This window comes from Semicossyphus pulcher, unplaced genomic scaffold (genome assembly GCF_022749685.1).
Source record: "Semicossyphus pulcher isolate SPU_LCO1_2020_fin unplaced genomic scaffold, fSemPul1.0.p SCAF_22, whole genome shotgun sequence".
Classification (NCBI taxonomy): domain Eukaryota; kingdom Metazoa; phylum Chordata; class Actinopteri; order Labriformes; family Labridae; genus Semicossyphus; species Semicossyphus pulcher.
The window spans coordinates 13,512,295-13,531,887 of record NW_027211696.1 but is presented as its reverse complement, the minus strand read 5'-3'; the positions used below and the strand labels follow the sequence as shown (position 1 = coordinate 13,531,887).

At 41.3% G+C, this 19,593-nt stretch overlaps 3 protein-coding genes across 12 annotated transcripts in view; all 3 read left to right on the top strand.

Moving 5' to 3' along the window:
* Positions 1–2,753, top strand: part of col27a1a (collagen, type XXVII, alpha 1a) — a 79,952-nt gene extending 77,199 nt beyond the window's left edge. The window contains exon 61 of the mRNA XM_069673311.1: positions 443–2,753. Coding sequence (XP_069529412.1) covers positions 443–589 — 147 coding nt within the window. The 3' untranslated portion in view covers positions 590–2,753. The remainder of the gene's footprint in view (positions 1–442) is intronic.
* A 1,776-nt stretch (positions 2,754–4,529) lies between these two features.
* The window catches only part of cdk5rap2 (CDK5 regulatory subunit associated protein 2), a 39,603-nt gene continuing 24,539 nt past the window's right edge, over positions 4,530–19,593 (top strand). For 6 of the 10 annotated variants that reach the window (XM_069673008.1, XM_069673014.1, XM_069673013.1 and 3 more), the window contains exons 1-10: positions 4,531–4,646; positions 8,480–8,535; positions 10,623–10,684; positions 11,334–11,444; positions 11,912–11,988; positions 13,427–13,550; positions 13,762–13,934; positions 14,019–14,160; positions 14,262–14,315; positions 19,470–19,592. In XM_069673008.1, the coding sequence (XP_069529109.1) occupies positions 4,594–4,646; positions 8,480–8,535; positions 10,623–10,684; positions 11,334–11,444; positions 11,912–11,988; positions 13,427–13,550; positions 13,762–13,934; positions 14,019–14,160; positions 14,262–14,315; positions 19,470–19,592 (975 nt within the window). In that variant the 5' untranslated portion in view covers positions 4,531–4,593. Of the gene's footprint in view, positions 4,647–5,533; positions 5,656–8,479; positions 8,536–10,622; positions 10,685–11,333; positions 11,445–11,911; positions 11,989–13,426; positions 13,551–13,761; positions 13,935–14,018; positions 14,161–14,261; positions 14,316–19,469; position 19,593 lie in introns of those variants that run through there. The other 4 variants (XM_069673009.1, XM_069673011.1, XM_069673006.1 and 1 more) reach the window with 4 other exon arrangements.
* On the top strand, positions 18,303–19,412 carry LOC138602356 (uncharacterized). Its single transcript, XM_069673836.1, has one exon. The coding sequence runs from the start codon at positions 18,303–18,305 to the stop codon at positions 19,410–19,412; it is 1,110 nt and encodes a 369-aa protein (XP_069529937.1).

Here is a 19,593-nt window from a genome sequence, read left to right as displayed (position 1 = left end):
AGACTGGCTGTCTCTGGCAACTTTGCCAGAAAAAATCACAAGCAGCGCCCAGTTAGTGACGCGTTTTCCATCAGCCAGCAGTGGTTGGTCTGCCAGAGAGGGTAGGCGGAGCTAAGCGGCTGCTTTTCCGGGTCTCTGCGAGTGTTGCGAGTAAACAGTAATCTGCTATGGCTGAACAAACAAAGAAAAGATCGATGACTACAGATACAACAAAACAGTCTAAAAAGGAAAGCGACCTTCAGCAAGGAAAATCAAGAGTTACAACCGGAGATAACCGTGGACGTCTAGTTATCTGGGAAGTGTGCTCCCACAATTGTTTTTTATCGCCGCCAAAGAAAAGATCTTTGAGATTATCACTTTAAATGACATTATTCTTGAATGTTAGAATTCTTGTTTCACTCCTGTTCTGGACTAAAAAAGTTCTTATGTATGTTGATTTCAGGTAAAAGATGGCCGCTGGCACCAGACCCATTTTGTGTTCCACTCCCTGGACCCCACCCTGCTCCCTGTGGTCGACATCTACAACCTCCCCGACTCCACTCCTGGCTCACATTACCACCTAGAAGTAGGTCCTGTATGCTTCCTGTGAGGGCTGCAGCGTTAGCCCTTTGAGCACGGAATAAAGGATCACCACCCCTAATAGGTGACGCCCTCGTGCAGGCGTGGGGATCGGAGCGGTCTCCTCCAATCTACGGCAAAACAAGCCTCCCTCCAAACAGATCCTGCTTCACTCCCATTGGACTGCAGACACAGAGGGAGGAAGCACGGGGAGCTGAGGGAGGAGGAGGGGGGGGGAGCAAAGAAGAGCTGAGGAGGAGCAGGGGAGTTCTTGCACTAATAGCTTCTCCATACAGCTTCTCAAGCTCTTCAAGAAGGATCTCCACATGTACGCCCGCTTGGAGAAAAAATCGGCTCTTTGCCACACGGTCTCCATGGAACATTTCAAAGTGAAGGGAGACAATCCGCGGACATTATAGTAACTTATTTTTCTAACTGTATACAGTCTGTGTGTAATGTTTATGGAAATACCAGGAATTCAATTCTGTTAAACAATAAGAATTAAAGTAATTGGGATCAGTTAAATGTACATATATATGTATACTTATTATAATTAACTTTTATACATGTATATCTTATGTAAAGAAATAATCTTCAAGTGCAATAGAAAATGAGAAGATAATTTGATATTTTAAACGTATATGGAAGGATTTTTCAGTGGGGTGCCGTTTTATTTGCCTCTTTTTTGGTGCTCATCTCCTTGTGATCTTGCTCGTGTGAAATAATCCAGAGGCAGGCTCAAAATAAACAAATCACATCTGTGTTTACTGGTGCTCCAAATTCGGGAAATTGTGGCTTTCAGTTTCCGCCCCAGTGTTGGGAAAACCGTGGAAAAAAACAGCCGGTAACGAAATCTGAAGCCACAGCTGATGCACACATGGAGAGTCACTTAATGCGATCCGTTTTTTAAACTGGATGCCACTGATAACTTCCTACAAATCGAGGTCAGGTTACAAAAGTATGGAGATCTAGTTCTCAGAGGCGTTTATTATTTTCTCTTCAACTGTGGAGAATTCAAGCTGGCATATCTGCTCCTTGCTTCCTTCCTTATTAAAGAAAAAAAAAAAGGGGGCTTTTATTTTCTCTCACATGGGACCAGGAGTCTCTTCTTCTACTCCACTTATAGCAGCAGGCCGACTACAGGTACAGGCATTCCTTAGAGGAGAACTGAGCCACAGGAGAGAGGAGAGTGGGCGTATGAATCCGAATAAACCCCCCCCATCTTCTGCCCCATCCTCTCTCTCTGATGCATGGTGCTAAGTAAATTATCTGAGGTGCTAACCATAGTGCTGTTATTACACCACTTTGCTGAAATATTCTGTTGTTTATAGTGCATGCTAGCTTAGATGAATATAAGAAGTACATATAATATATTGCCTTAGTTCCACGATGCACTACAATGCTAATATCACATCCAAAACTAATTTTCCTATAGAAAATATTTTAGACAAAAGCAGATTTTTGTATCCGGTAACAATCACAGGGTTTGAAATATTTCTAAGGACTAAAGTTTTCTTTGCTCTGTACAAAGCCCCCCACAGCTGTATGTAATATTTAGAGACACAACTAGTGGAGATAGTTTTAATTAAATAAAAGGTTTCTTCGTTGTAGCTGGACACAAGTGTGTATAATTGTGCAAACCTTGCTGTATACAGTGGATCCCCTCTTGCTTATTTAATGTTATTTAATGTTGTTAATGGTTGCCGACTGAGCAGACTTCTGTCGGCTGAAGCAATACTACTCTTTCTGACATCTTTATATATCAGTTTGCCCAACTGGTCTTGGAGTTTATAGATTTTTTTATGTGTAAATTTGGGGCTCCAGAGAACAAATTTATTGCAATGTTAATTATCTTTTATTTTTTTAATTTTTGTTGTTTTTTTTTTTTCCTCTATGATAATCAACCATGTACTGTACCAGGACTCTGTGCTATACTATAACTTGTGTTTAAGAGAATTATGCAAATATGTGAAAAATTGTTTCTTCTTTTTTTTTTGTAAATCTGTTGTAGACATTAAAACGAGCTAAGAATACCTCACATTTTTACACGTGACTTTATAAAATAAAATAAAGCCTGTTCAGCCAAATACAGTCGAGTCATCAAACTCTGAACAAGACAATTTCTGGTGCAAACGTCCTTTTTCGGTCTACTGTTTATACTTTGTTCAATGTCCATTTGTTCAATAAATACTTTCAATTTGTGCGTGGATCATTACTTTTCATCTAGGTGGAGAAATAAACAGATCCAGACCAGCTACAACTTAAAAGAAAAAAAAAAGATATTTTCCCCCCAATTGTTGTTTGAAAGGTCAAAAATGAAAATGTTCCCATTATTATCGTTTCTGAGTAACATCTGTGCTATCAAGTGTATTCTTCTTATTCCAAACTCTCTTTTCCAACTACCAAAACAGACATTTTTATTATGATTTAATAATACAGAAGCAATAAATCACTCATATGCCCATAGACATAAAAGGATTGACCTGCAGAGTTTCTGTTTTTTCTGTTTAAATGTTTTTGAGCTAAGCAAGAAAAGACAGGCAATACTATAAAAATGCTATGTTAGTGTAAGACCAAATTATATTCTTATTTCAAGTAAATGAGTAAATAATGAGCATTGATACAGAGGGGAAAAAACTATAAATACTAGGGCTAAACGTTTTGTTGCAACAAGCAGCACCGTGTAAATTCCACTAGATGGCGGTAGACGGCAACTTTACTTTGGAGTAGTATGAACAAGTTAGATGCAGTATTTCTTTCTGAAAAAGTAGTCACTATATCCTACATACAGTGGCAAGGGTTAACAATATGAAAGAAAACAAACACAAAATAAAGCTTACATAAACCTAAAGTTATTGGCAAGACTTTAACAAAAAGTAATCAGTGGTTTAGTCTGCAGTCATCTGTCATGTGAAGCATATCTTGCATATTGCTCTGAATTCAGAATGCGCTGAAATTAACAGATCCACCTCTAGATGTCGCTACTGTTTTGTGGATACATTATAGGCTAGACGTCTCAGCCACATAGACTGTATAAACAAATAATAATTATAATACTAATAATAAAAATTAACAATATAACACAATAACAACAATAATGGTAAAATAACAGCCCTTCCTGAATTTAGCTAAATGAGTGATAAAATTCAAGGACTGTAGTCATGACTGTAGACCGTATTCCTAGTAAATGTTAAAATTGGTTCACTTCAGCAAGTGTTAATTATGCCGAAATGCAACACACCCCCCACACACGCCTAACACATACTTATTATGTTTAAGCCTACTCTTTGATTAATGTTTCCAAGGTACACACAAGAAAAAAAATACTGCTTCAGTTTAGTCAAAAATATCCAAGAAAATTGTAGATGTCCTGTTTATATTTTGTGAAAAAAATCCTCACAAATACTTTATTTAGTGTATTACACGTCCTATGTATGACTGTAATAACTTATAATAACTTATAATAACTTATAATAACTAATGGATTCTTTGGTCCACGCAATAAAAACATCTAAAGAAAATACGTTGACAGGGGAAGGAACATATGGCTTGGTACCAAAAGGAGAAAATTATTCATCCGACAGTGTCTTATTTTTAAGCTTCTATGTCCCTCCCCAAAGTGTTTGTTTTGGCCAATCGCTTTGTCCCTGTATCCACCCAGTTTTATGCTGCCTTTACAGTGCTCGAAAATTGTTATTTGTAGAGTCATAAAAGATACATTTATATCGAGGCAGCATATTTAACAAATATGGACATTGGGATTAACACATCTATAGCCCAAAGCCTGTGTTATGGTCACTTTACATCGTAATGATCATTTCTACCCTGGAGTTTCAGTCGTTGATTAAAATATTTCCTACACAGCTTGAAGGCGTCACCAGTTTCCAACGTGCACAATGGTGACGTTTACCATATCATGATGGCGGTAGCCTGGACTATTTTGAATTCCGTCCCGCTTTTCGAAGTTTGTACAACGTCACGTCTGTAAAATGCTTTTTCATCCTGGAGACAACGTATAATAATTTTTCCAATATCATGGATTCCGTCGTGGGGGACGATTTGACGCTGCCCGTTGACATCAACGGAAGGTAAACTCACTAAGGGGCTAGTGAGCTAACGCTAGCCCGAAGGAACACTGCTGTACGTTAGAGCTAAAACACTAATCCGAAACCAGTGGTTAGCCATAGCCGCATGGGCCTTGACTATTAACTGGAAGAACACAGAACACACAAGTTGTCATGTCGTTGAAATAACGTTTATACTGAAGTGTACCGCTAGTAGCTAACTACACAACGTTATAACTTATTGCATTAGTTTTTATAACGTTAGGTGTCATAAGAAATCATTCTTGCATATTTTTCCTGTGGTAGGTTAGTAGGTCATTGACTTTTGGATGCTCAGACTTATCAGATGTTTCTGTAAATTATCACATCAAACAAATCGTTGAAATAACGTCTTCCTGGCAATGTTTAACATCGGTTTGTATTGTATTACGCCATTTACTTGCAAAAAACTTACTCTGTGTTATCCTCATTGCTATTAATAAGTTAGTAGCTATTACGTCTTACAGACATCTATTCGTGTTGGGGTTGCTTTTGACGTTGCAGCAAATGGACTGGAATGGTGCCTTCGATCTTAACCACACTTGTGCTTCTATAAAACTAGCAAAACCAGAAAAACAAACCTTTAGTGTTGCCAGTTTCACTTGACCCAAAATAAGAGACCGACTTAAGATTAAGTGTTAAGTTTTGGGGTTAAAACCAAAATGACCCACTCTTCACTGACACGCTAAAAGGGCAGTAACAGCATTGATTTAGGAAGTCGTGCGTACACTATATTCCGTTATAAATCACATTCAGCTCATTGGATGTTGCTGTGATATGACTGCAGTCGGTAGGACGGCTTGTTGACCTGTCATCCAGTGAGTGAAAGAAAGCGGAAATTATCAGAGCCAGTTTTCAGCAGGGTTCAGGCAGACTGAGCCAAGCGGCGACGTCTCCCTGCAACCGTAACACAAAATGTGGAGTTAACGTGTCATATTTGTTTTTGTTTTTTTCCCGCGTGCTCTCCATGACGTGAGAGAAGAGTTTGAATGTGGTAGGTGTGCAGTTAATTATTAGCTCTGCTCTTGTTGTTAAACAGTTTGTTTTAGTCTGTAGCTCCCTTTACGCCACAGAAAAGCTAGTTATAGCATCCTTGTTTCTAGGTTTTTAGTGTCCTTGTTTTTAAATGACCTTGCCTAGCTTTCTGTCTCTATTAAAGCGGTCATACAGGTGGTAAGCGTGCCTCAGTAATCTAAGACGTGAGCTGATATGTGTGGTGTGTATTACTTATTCGGTAATTTTGAAACCTGATTCAGTTTCAATCTAAAGCTTTGCATACTCTTACTCACTTTAGTTGTTGTTTTTTTCGTTAACTACTATATTGAATATTCTTGTGAGCTTAGCTGTTTTCTTTTTTGTGACTAGCAGCAGAACAAAATGAGAAAAAAAGAGGAAGTCAGTGTTTACAGACTCTTAGCATTGTTTCCACTGGGCGCTGGATGGGTAACTACAAAGCAGTGCTGGCAAATATCACTGAAACAGAAGTGCTTAAATGTCATCTATTCTTTAAAAGAAAGGTTAATTTGTTACGGTTTCTATGGAAGCGGTTTCACATGTTTTTGTGTGTTGCTTTCATTCTTATCACGGCTCATGTTGTAGAGTGCTTCCTGTCTATTAACACAGGAAGGGGTTGCTCAGCATGTGAAACCTCAGTGATGCAACGATTGTCAACACATTTTTACTGACTTTAAGTGTTTTTCCGGAGGATTTTTGTGCTGTGACTGCTCATAGTCTTCATGCTCTGTTTTTCTAGTTGTGTAACAGCTAACATTGGACCACTTTGACATAAAACAAAGTCCAGAAAAAGTCTCACTGTGATTGTGAAAGTGAATTGGCAGGAGATCTTCTTTCTCCCACTGTAATATACAGCTATGTGGCTTCTAGTTGGTTGTCTTTGTAGTGTCTGGTGTCAAAGCAAAACAAAGATGGAGAAGAGCAGTGTCATTATGGTTTAGCCTGTGGAAGCTAGCTGAGAAAGGCAAAAGGAGTTTGCAGAGTCACAGAGAGCATGGAAAACCAATGGAGATTTAGAAATGTTATGATGAGTCTACTGCATGAAGAGAATGAGTTATTTTGTATTTTCTATGGAAAAATAAAACGCCAAATACCTTTTATGGCTGTGCGATATGTTTAAATATTTAACATTTATTTTGACATATGAGTCAATTGAAGTGGGCTTAATAATTTTTGCATCACAATTTGTATTTCCACAATAAACTATTGAAATAATGTTGAATCAATGTAATATTTGTTGGGGTCTGTTTACCAAAGAAACATGTTGTTGTACATCTGGAGAGCAAGATTTGCAGGCTAGTGCATATCTGCAACACTACAGTACTATATTACAATGCCATTTTGTCACTAGCCTTATATTAAAAAAAAAAAGACATCTCCATGATTTGGATAATGCATTGGCCATATTGTGATGTTAATGATAGGTCTATTGATTGTGCAGCCACTGTAGAAATCTTATTGTTTTTGAAAGAAAGTGAAACATCAAAACAAACAAACAAACAAATACCTGTTTTATAAAAAAAAAACATCCCCAAGTACTCTCTTACAACTTTATTGTAACATGCTTGTATAATTATGTTGGTTAGTTAAAGACTCTTAAAAGTTGCATGTACAAATAACATGTAAATGCAATAAACAATTCATGCTCAGCCTTGGCTAAGGAATATAACAGGGAAGCAGCGGAGCGAATGTGCCTCCACTGCCTGAGGAGGTATGGGAGGGAGTTATGCAAGGCTGGAAAAATATATATATTTAGACACAAGGGTCAAAGTTTAGGGACAAGAGCTTGGAGCGAGCGGAGTGTTTTTTATGCATTAATTCCTCTTTTAATAAACAGCTGTCAGGAGAAGTCTGCAGTGATGCTAAGTAAACAACATGACTACATGTGCACGTGACCAATTCTCATTTTGGCTGTGGCTGCAACTAATTATTATTTTAGCAGATCGTTATGATTTTGCTGATTATTATTCTAATGATTAATTGATAATAAAAAAAATGGCAGCAATTTGTGAAAAATACTCATCACAATTTTTAAGAGCTTTATTTGTCCAACCATCACATCAAATCCCAAAAACTGATCATTTAAAGAGACGATAAAACAGCAAATCAAATAAATTTAAGAAGCTAAAATGTGCTAACGTCACCCAAATATTAGCCTATTTATTTTCCTCCGATCTATAATTGTCGCAGCTCTAGTCGTGTCAGTTTAACCCTGGTTCTTTTTCTATCATTGTTGTGATCCAGATGTGTGATGCTGATGTTTGGTGCATTGTGTAGCGTCTGTGAGTGCCACCACTGTCCCGTCCCTGTGTGCTGCTGAGCCGATCACAGCCACAGAAGTCTACTTGTCTACCAAAGGAAGCCTTCCCCGTCCACTGGTTCTCTCTGTCTCTCTCTCTCTCTCTCCTCTGTCTGTCCTGTCTTGTCTGTCTGAACTTGAGAGCTAGGCTGCCACTGGCACATGGTCACGCACGCTCACGCTCATGCACGCATACTCACATACACTGACAGTGTTTCTGCCTGAGTGGATGTAAATGAAGCAGAGAGTCATTCTTAAGCTATTTATGGAGCGTTCTTCAGGCTCAGTGGATCTGGCCAGCGTGAGTAATACATAAACACGGCACATTTGTGCTCATAAAGCCATGGTAATCAGTGTATGTGTGTAGAGTAAGCTAGGATAGAGAGCAGAGTCTGCTTTGGCTCCTGAATGGTCATCGTTGAATATGTTGAAATGTAACAGCGATCCGATTCTATATATTCAGAGTAACTTGGCTGCATTGCTGACAAAATGCTTGTGTCCCCAGCTGCAGACTGCCAGACTCCATAGATGCTGGAGATTTCTCAACAGACAGCATGACAGGTAAGACGTCCTCCTGTTCTCTCCTGTGTTTTTATCTCGCTCAGGTCGTGTCCTCCCCGTGTGTATTAATTAGTACCGCTGCTGAATCGTTGCTGTGACCTCCCACTGTTGTGTCTCCAAAGCTGCGATGAGGGATTAGCTGGATGTTGTTAATTAGTTTATCCTCTTTCTAATTTATTGTTCTGCTCTTGTGGTGTGCCAACAATATACTCAGGGCTAGGACAACACATGCAAGGCAGTAAACAATATATAGATATAGGTCAGCATCTGTGGCTTTCTGTCAAGTTGATCACGTGGACAAATACACAGAGGCATCCAGGCAAGAGACTGACATTATATTTTATTATAATAAGTGTTTGAATTAATCTTATTTATTCATGTTTTAATATCAGAAATATTCATTATATTATAGAAACAAGCCGATATAACAGTTTGTAATATGCAATATAATCTGTGCCAAACATCATGTTTGTAATTCTCAGAGCAGATTTTCATATGCGAGTCAAAACCTGGGTATCGTTTTGACACTAGTAGCAACTTTGACTGATACCCAACCTTAATAGTGGTCGACGTTTTTTTTCTGTCTTTCTTAACTCAGACAGCTAACTGAGTTGTGCCACCTCTGCTCTAATGCCGGGATAAGAAAATGAAACCTATATCACCTTATATCTCTGTCTTCTTCTTTCCCCATATCGTACTTTTCAGTATTCAAATTAAGCCAGTGGTTAAATAAATAAATATCATGTTTTCATTGCCCAGGCTGAAACTACTAGAATTATATTTTAATTACAGAAATCAAATCTAACTGGTGTCATTTCAACCCATGGCAGCATCTTCTGCAGTTTTGCTGCCTGTCTCTGACTTGTGCTTGCTTCTAATTTCTCCTATTAATTACGATTGTATAATGCTATTGTCAGATACAAGATCCAGTGAGAAATGAATTAAGGGTATTGATCTTTATCTATGTAGATTAAAGTTACCATTGAAGATGTTAGTATACAGGACACTAAAGGAGACGAGGACAATAGAATTAGGGATACACCGATCGATCGGAAGTCGATCCAAATTGGCCGATTTTGGGCTCTAATTAGGGGATCGGCGATCGGCCGATCACCTTTCAAAGTGCAGATCACTCCAGCCGATCGCGTGACGAAAAATTATGAGCCACTTTCACGCACCACACCAAGCAGATTATTGATTTTTTTTCCCACAGTGACAGCAAAGGCAAAGAAAACACTTAGACGCTAGAGAGGCGATTGTCATTTGGTGTTGTTTAGAAGTCGGGCAAGATGTATCACATGGAAGTGAATAGCAGTTCCCTTTCAGTCGATTCACTCGGTACAACACATATAGTATGGGATATCATTCCCTCGCGTGGCTGACTGAATGTGTGTTGTACTTCGTTCCTCTCCTTCAGGGAAAAGAAGTTACAGTCATAACATTTCGTTAGCAAGTTTCACTCAACGGATGCGAGCACTCGCTTTACCAGGAGGAAATCCTGCAGCATGTGCTCCTTTGCATTACAGGTCTACATATGTGCAGCACACTTAATTGTCCTTAACAGTGCAGTTATTAACTGCAATACACTAAGATCATAATGTATTAATTTCTCTCTCTGTGTTATGATTTTTAGATTCTTAGAAAGGTTGGAAAAATGCATTTAAAATCGGTGATGGGCAGATCTCACTACTAACAAATCTGTAATCGGTATCAGCCCTAAAGATCCTGACTAAATCGACTCTCTCTCTCTGATTTAGAAACATAATGTGCATAAACATGAAACTGATACAAGCGTGACGCGTGACGGCGCTCTGTCCGTCAGGCTGTGAATCAGGAGTCGGTGTTGTGAAATATCTTGTTGACGCGTGTTACACGATCAGCTGTGTGTGTGGGCAGCTTTCGACCGGTCTAAACAGGGAAGCTCTCCAGAATGCAGTGTCACCTTCGATGCCTCTGCAGCCAAAAACATGTCTGCTTTTATCTTTCTCTTCATCTCTGCGAGTCCTGAAAGCTGAGAGTCATTCTTGTAAGCAGGGAAAGATCATCTGCAGTCGTGACTGAATCAGTAACTGTTGGTTGTTTTGCAGCTCCGTCCTTCCCTGAAAAGATGTCCCCAATCAAAGCGCTCACCATGAAGGACTATGAGAACGTGAGTCAAAAGGCGTAATGTTGTGATTACTTGGATTGTCCAAAGCCAATAATGACAACTTTGTTCACTGATGCTATTAATTGGTAACAAATGAAAACCTTGAGCTTTTCAGTGTGAGGTCATGCTGTCATCTTTTACCCAACACACCAAACAGGCTGTGAGCATCTATTAAACCTTGTCCACAGTCTGACAAAAACCTCACTGACCATGTATGGAGATGTTGGAGGTGTAGGAGTAGGATTGAGATAGCCTGAAGTCTATATTTCAGCATTTGAGTGGAATGCATGCTCAGAGGTTTTGGCTTGTGCTGCCCGCCTGGCTGCATGATTAGAGGTTTTTTAAAGGGTCCAGACTTCAACCTCCTCCCTCCCTCTGACAGTCTTCCCAACCCCCCATTACCAGATGTATGACGCTGGGAGCCTGCAGCACAATGATGCACAGTCTACTTCACACACATTTGCACTCAAACACACACACACACACACACACACAAGCATGAAGGCCTCCCTTCTTTTTAACAATACCCATACACATGGTCAGTTTCTGTTATATAAACAAGCTCTTAACTGCAACTGCAAGTGCTTTTAAATTTTGGCTAAACTTCATAACATTTTATGTAAAAGTTATTTTCTTTCTCCATCATCCGCAGCAAATCACAGCTTTGAAGAAAGAGAACTTCAACCTGAAGCTGCGCATTTACTTCATGGAGGAGCGCATGCAGCAGAAATGCGACGACTCCACCGAGGACATTTTCAAAACGGTGTTGTATTTACTTTAGTCTGCAAAATCTCTATCGGCCTCTGTTTCTGTGTCATGCATTTATTGAGCCCCCTCGGTGCCTTAATGTTACATGTGACTCAGTGTTTCCTACTGGGGCTAACTGAGATCACAAACATCAAACCTTCAGCCAAAACAACAGCTGGATCTTGTTCAACCAAACTTCTCATCTTAGAGCAGCTGTCTCGCCTTTCCATTGTTCCTTTTTTTCCTTCTTTTTAGAGGGAGATGTAAGACCTTTGGAATCTCCTGCTCTCTTTCAGGCTGCTTACATTTTCCATAATAAAAAATGAACTGTCTTGTAGGAATGTTATCTTTATGTTCGCATCCAAAGATAACTGTAAGATTTCTTCATTTGGTCACATATGAACCCTAAGAACCTGCAGTGTTTTGTGATGATTCCAGACGTGCAGTTTTGTCTATAATGCACTTCATGTTGTCTGTTCATAGAACATTGAGCTGAAGGTGGAGTTGGAGTCAATGAAGAGAGATCTTGCAGAGAAGCAGGAGCTGCTCCTGTCTGCATCGTGAGTATGGTTCCCTACACAGTCCTACCGTGCTGATTTTGTCGCGTCATGTTAAAAATGCAGACAAAAAAATAAATCTTAGTGTGCACGTCAAAAATGTCTTTGGGTGTTTATTGTTATTGTAAGTGAAAACTGCATAATTCGCGTTTTTCCAGAAAGACATTTTTAAAAAGGTCGCCTCTGAAATGAGCCGTTCAGAACAGCTGCAGGTTTCTATGTAGAAACTTGCTTTCGCTGAAATCGACCAATCGCCATTCACCGTCATTCACCTCAGGCTGCCGTCTGCCAACAGCGTTAGCATCAGTCTGTGTCTTGCCAGTAAAGCCTAAATTCCACAGGATCCGTCTTCGGCTCGTTCCGTGTGCGCCGCGACCTCCGGAGTTGATTGCGCCCATTCAATTCAGTGCCCGTGATTCCATAGCACGCGCCGCAGTCCGTCTCCGGCGCGTCCCAGAAGCTCCGCTCTGCTCCACGTCTGTTTTTGACGGAGGCCGCTTCAAGCACGCGTCAAGCTGAACAGAACAGATCGTTCCAAACAGGAAGTCACACACGAAAACAGCACAGAGCATCCAGTCATTTCAAAATCAAACACCATGTACAGACTCACGTTTTTATAACAACAACACACTGAAATCTTGGAAAAAGAACACTTTTAATTAAGCAGTGTACTAACACATGGTAGAAGCAGAAAAATCACTGAAAGATATCCAAATGAGCAGAAACTTAACATCGGAGGTGCTAACTGAACTGTTGTTTGTGTGTTGCTCTGTTTTAACATTGATGTTATCGCGTGATTTCGCAATTCTCGCGCGATAATGTAGTTCTCCCGCGATCTTGTGATCTCATAAATCCAGCCTTTGGCCAGCGCTTCACCGCGCTGCAGACCAGAAACACTTCCTGTGGGCGAGGGAGCGTGCCGTCTGACGGACAAGAACCGCGGCACAGACTTAACGTGCCGGACACGAATCCTGTGGAATCCAGGCGTAAGAAGTCGTTGTCAAGATTTCAACTTAGCATTCCGATACCTCCTGGGAACTCGTGGGTTGCTGCACTTGCTCCGGTGTATCGTCCTCCCACTTAGGGTCCGATTCTGGCTCGTACATATAACCGATCCTAGAGCCAAGTTTTCTTCAACTTTGGAGTGACAGTGCAGTGAGTCCACTCCGCCACGTGGATTCACTCACGTGGGGAAGGGGCTACACGGTCGCTCCAAATACTGTCAGCCAATCGTGGCTGAGGTCTGACCTTTGAATGGTAAAACAGCTTGTTGGTTTCAGGAAGAAAGAGAGGCTCTGAAAAATAATTAAATAAAAATATGTATACAACTTTTTAAACAAAAGAAATCATTGTGATTCAAAAGAGTAATAGAAATTGATTGCATAGCTAAAATATGTCCCCTTTAAACATTGACCTAATTTGCCCTGTGAATGTTCTCCAGGAAAGCGTTGGAGAGTCTGGCTTCGCGGGAATCTGGAGAACCCCAGCGTTTGAGAGAGCAGCACCAGAGGGAGATGGATGCACTCCGTGAAGCATACAGCAAGAGGTTAACTGACCTAGAAGAGGTGAGTCAGAAAAAAACCTCTCCTTAGTCCCATTTTAATATTAGTCGATGAATTTAATCTGCAGGGGAGAACTTTGTCCAAGATCTTCTGATGTAAGGCCAACTTATCATGTCTGCACAACATGAGATATTTGTCCAGCATTGGGCAGTAATAAAAGTCTGGATTGGTGATCATTGGTCTGCTCTTACTGGGTCTTTTCCCCTCATGTCAGTGTCTGCGGACGGCCGAGGAAGAAGTTGAGACGATGGCAGCCCTCGCTGAGCAGGAGAAGCTTAAATGTATCAACATGGAGAAGCAGCTACAAGCTCCAGGTCCATCCAGCACCTTAACTCCTGTCCCCAGCGCAGTCCAAGACCTGCAGCAGGCTCTGCAGGAGAAAGACAAGTAGGGACAAAATACAGAAGCACAGACATGTTAATGTTTTACTTCCTGCATTGAGTTCTAAATGTTTTGATTTGCTCTCACCAGCATCATTAGGCAGCTCACGTTAAAGAACCAGGAAGCTGTGATCCAGCAGAAGAGAGGTGCCACCCAGGAGGCAGATGCACCATCAGCTGAGCGCGTTAAACAGCTGTCTGATCTCGTCGCCAAGAAAGATCAGGAACTTGAGGTATGACTTTCAAATGTTTTTAAAGATTTAAAAAAAATGGTTCCAACAGTATTGCAATATCAAAATACGTGTTAGTGACCTTTTGACTGTCTGTTTTCCAGGCACTGAGGAACGAGCTGCAAAGAGGGAAGGACCGAACAACACCAGATCACCAGGTTGGTGTTGTGGGGGTTTCCTCATTACTTCCCTTTTGTGTAGTGCTGTAAAATCACTCAATGCAATGACTTCTGGCTGACTGCTATGACTCTGCTTTTCTGTATATTAAGCTGATGTTGTCCTGCCAACCAGGATACTCCATGTTAAAGATTGTTATATCATTAATTCATATTCAGACTTGCCTCCAGCCAAAAGCCAGCTCATCCAACCGTGCATTAATGTGTCAAGTCATTCAAACACTCACAAGCCAACAGATGCACGCGGGCTATGTTCTTTTCAGTGCGCACAAAGAGGCACTGTCGACTTCATAGGACTGTCAATGTTGTTCTGTTGGAGCACAGGAAATGTACTCTGGCAGGTTTTATGGCTTGCTTTTTTTCCCTCTGTGTGCCTCCTGGTGAAGTTTTATTTTTGTCCCCTGCTCCAGTCAGGGGGTGTGAGGCTGGCTACGCGCTTCGCTTTGTTGTGGTTATCTTGGGGCTTTAAATGGATTGTCTGTTGTTGGTTTCACAATAAGAAGCTTACATCTTTATTACTGCTTGGTGAAGGAGGGAGTTTGGAGAGGGGCTTTGGACTAGGGATAGACCGATTATCAGCCGGGCTGATATTCGGCATTTTGACGCATATCGGCATCTGCCTTTTTTTTTTTTTTTTTATACTTTTTTTTTTTATATACATTTTTTATTATTATTTTTTTTAAATCTGACGGCCGATAAGAGTTCATTTCTTTGCAAATTTTATTTAACTTTGTTTTATTTACTTTATAAAACTTCAGGAAGTTATTTATTTATTTATTTAAATTTTCAGTTAACTTTATAAGCGATGCTGCTGACCCTGGGAACTCCCTGCGCTTTTTGTTTGTTTGATTAATAAACATATGCTTAAATGCATTTAAACAAAGTTAAGTGTTGGAGTTTGTATTATTCAAAATTTTGACGCCAATATTTTCACTTTTACTGCAAATGAATATCGGCTCCAAATATCGGTTATCGGCCTCCTTGACTACTAATAATCGGTATCGGTATCAGCCCTGAAAAAACCATATCGGTCTATCTCTACTTTGGACTGGCAAGAATCTAGCGCTACATATGACGATACTGACTTCCACACTTTAATTGTACTCTCTTCCTTACCTTATTAAGTGCTAATTAACAAACTACTTTAATCATCGCTTTGCTTCCCTTATTTTAAAAGGAAAAGACTGCCGCTCAATCAATGAATTTACAGTAGTGAGGTACAAGAGGACGTCTATCTGAGTGTGTCTCTGCAGAGCGTGTGTGTGTAGACCCTGCTAGCGTCAGGTAGGCTACGGGAGGGGGAGAGAGAGTGAGGGCAGGTTATTAAGATAATAAGAAATTAAAAGCCAGGTGATGTTGTGTCATGTGTGTCTGCCATGTTTTCAAAGCTGCCGTATACGGTTGTACGATCAGTGATGTATGAGGTTAGGGGATATAGTCGAGTGTGATTAATCTGCGTTAATCTTTCTGACTTTATTAGAGTAACAATCTTGAAGATTTCATTTAAGTCACTATCTATTTTGATGTCCCTATTACCGTAAATATTTTGCGATCCTGTAACAAAGGCAATATATAGCAATTTTGGAAAAACTTTCAGTGTATAAAAAAACACTACCACTATCGGATTGAAAACGAGTTGCAAACAGAGTTGAGGTTTGCATATTTAATTCTCACAGTCCCGGTTACATCATGGCTCTCCTCTTTGTGCACTCGGTGCAAGCAATTTACATTTGCCTGTATCGGTCAAAAAAAAGTATAGCATGTAATTATTCATTAAAAATCCAAATACAGTTATTTTGAGAGTAAAATATGGATATTTTACACTTCCAGTTTGGAACGCTCACTATTGGCTTGTTGATCATCTCTTGTTCTGCCTGACATTAGATCAATGTGTGCATCCCTCCGGAGTAATCTCTCACCGTCCATTAATCCTTTACATTAAGTCTAAAGGAGTTTAGAGGTTTAAGTTAACCTGTGTTGGAGAAACGCTCCACACCAGCTGTATAGTAGAGATAGACCGATATGGTTTTTTCAGGGCCGATACCGATTATTAGTAGTCAAGGAGGCCAGTAACCGATATTTGGAGCTGATATTCATTTGCAGTAAAAGTGAAAATATTGGCGTCAAAACTTTGAATAATACAAACTCCAACACTTAACTTTGTTTAAATGCCTTTAAGCATATGTTTATTAAACAAACAAACAAAAAGCGCAGGGAGTTCCCAGGGTCAGAAGCATCTCTTATAAAGTTAACTGAAAATTTTAATAAATAAATAAATAACTTCCTGAAGTTTTATTAAGTAAATAAAACAAAGTTAAATAAAATTTGCAAAGAAATGAACTCTTATCGGACGTCAGATTTATAAAAAAATGATGCTGATGCGTCAAAATGCCGGATATCGGCGCCAATAATCGGCCGGCCGATAATCGGTCTATCCCTACTGTATATTTTTCCATTCTCTAGGTTTGGACTAAATATTATGACACATTACCGCAACATTAAAGCTGTTGATTTGGCTGATATGATGGATTTTAATGTTTGATGGATGGAAGTAAACTATCTCAGATATATAATCAAACGTCACTTTAGAAAGCTAATAAAGGTCCATCAAACAGAGAGAAGGAAATGTAATTAGAAAGCAGTTATTAGAACCTTATGCAGACCATTGGTGAAAGTACTGTGACGTTCAGAGGAGTAAGCTTAGTTTGGCTGTGTTCCTGCTTTCCTCCTCAGGTCTTGGCGTCTGGACTCAGGTCACAGTGTTAAGACTGGATTACGGGGTTGTCTGGAGACAGTTCCTCTCAGAGTTATTTATGTCATCCTGTATTACAGTTTAAATAAGGCGAGACATGTCTGTTTCTATCAGATCAGAATGAATGAAAGTGCTGCATGTTTGGCACAGGATTGTTTACATTGTGTCTACCAGGGATCCTCTTGGACATGACTTTAAGTGGCCTCTCCTGGATGTACTGTAGGTGTAACGGAAACTGTGACTGCACTGATTGCTACATTAACACCTCCTCTTATCTTAAAGGAGCAGTTCGCCCCTGGGAAGAGCCACTGTCAGTCAAAGCTGGTGTTCTCTGTAATCGATAGAAGCAATAATATTTGAAAGTGGCGCCATTGCTGTGGAGAAAGTTGTACAAACAGCTCGTGGTTTCGCCCGTTCTACATTCCTACAACACCCAGCGTGCATTGCGCCCCTCCCTCTGAGAGGAACGGCCCAGCGAGAGACGCTGGAGTGAAAGACTACCGTTTTTCAAATCTGAAATATGACGAGAATATACCGGTGGATCGTCTGAAAAATCTTCTGCCAAAGTCATCAAACCGGACGACTTGAACGAGACATGAGCGAGCTCCCTGGCCTCGGCCATATGATGCGTTTTACGTAGTCTGGCGGAGGTTTTCCAGGGCCCATTGGAGAAGCGGATAGCGTCCTCCAAAGGCACAGAGCCAAATTGAATTTTTTCTCCAACCATAATGGCATTAGCTCCACGTAATGGCATGATAGGACGGAGGTTGAAAATCAGTGAACTGGCCCTTTAAGGTAGCTTTTTGAATGTGCTGCCAAGCAGGAAGGAGTCTATATGAGTGATGGATGCTGCCATTTTCATCTCGTCTCATGTGCAGCCCACCTTCAAACCTGATGTCCCTCTCAGGGGTCTCTAGTGATGGTCTGGCAGCGGCCATAGCACTGCAGCAGTCCTTTAGGATTTGATCTGATTGACTGTGCGGGGGAGAGTGGAATAGAGGCGGGAGCAGGGATTATCAAAGGATTAGGGCTTATAGTGCTCTGCACTCAGTCACTTTCCTCTGTGCTCCTCTTCCTGAAGCAGTGAGAGAAAATGATAGATGGCTCTTCCATGGTTGGCATGCTTATAATCTTTAGGTCACTGGACAGTTTTTGCGTCAGTGACGGGGTTCTTGGACACGCTTTAAGTAGGTGAGAGTGGAAGATCGAAGAGCGCCATGAGGGACCCGTGTCGAATATGTGGCGTTCGTCTGGTGGGAAGCCAGTGTCGCTGGATCTTCAGCTCATCAGCAAAAAGGAAGCTACATGTGATACTGTCCCATGTGCTGGGCTGGGAGGTCACTCGTGACGGTCGCGGAGAGTTCCTCTGTGGGAAGTGTGTGTTCCAGTTGGAGAAGGTGGTAACGTGTGATGTTAACATCGGCCAGCTGCAGGACAAGCACAACAGTCAGATTCAGAAGCTGCAAGCGGAGAAAGACCACCTGATTCAGTGCATCATCCACATTTACAGAAAAAACAACGCCCAACTGGCCAGGAGTGACTTGGAGAGCTCCAGCTGCAAGACTCTACTCAGGTCCTCCGGGGTGGACAGCCCTGAAGATGAGGTTGTGTGTCACCTGGCCTCTGAAATACAGCAATTTAGAGAGACTGGAAGTGGCCACACTGAGATTCGCATAAGAAGGTGTGTGAGTCTGGATCGGATTGTAAGTAAAGGGGCACACTCGGCACGCTCAGGCCTCAGGAGGAGCAGGGGCGGATCAGGAGCTTGGCTCGATGGCTCTATGAAGGGCTTTGGCCTCCGAGGCACACGCCACTGTTCGCAGAGCATGTACCTTGACCTGGTCCAGCGTAAGGGAACACTGCCTAGACCTGAATTCAAAAGTCGCTCCACATCCCTGCAGTGCCTCAGTAGAGACTTTTCCTTTGACCTCTCTCCGGACCCTCCACCCAAATCAAAACTCAGAGAGCCCAGGGTGTTTGTTCCCAGACAGAGTGTCTCTGATGACCCGGGAGGAAAGGTTCAGGCCAGAGCGCTGCTCCAACGCTCCTCAACTCAGCCTTCAGTGATCTCTGACCTAATCCAGCTCCTGCGCTGCATCTCCAGGCAGCAAGTCTCTGCCCCGCCAGGGAGCCAAATCCCCGTCCTGAAGAGGTTAAATACCGGCCCGCTCAACCCCAAAACCAAGCGCAGATACAAAGAGACAGAGTGGAAGTCTCTGCATGACCTCTCTGAGGAGTTTGATGATCAATACACTCCTGTCAGAGTGAAGGTAGCTCTTAGAAGTTCCACCTGTGCAAAACGCTCTTGCACCGGAAGAGATCTGTAACATCAGCGTTAATGCATTTTCTCTTTCCTTGTCTGTGTGTTCTCTGGATTTACTCAGAGGCAGAATGAAGTCAGCCGATTGGAATCCAGCAAGACGCTGCTGACTGAAGAGATCACCCAAGCAAAAAGCACCATTGAGAACTTGAGCAAAACACTGGAGGAAACCCAGAATCAAAACAAGG

Coding starts and splice junctions, on each gene's coding strand:
- LOC138602356 (XM_069673836.1), top strand. CDS start 18,303: ATGAGGGACCCGTGTCGAATATGTGGCGTTCGTCTGGTGGGAAGCCAG.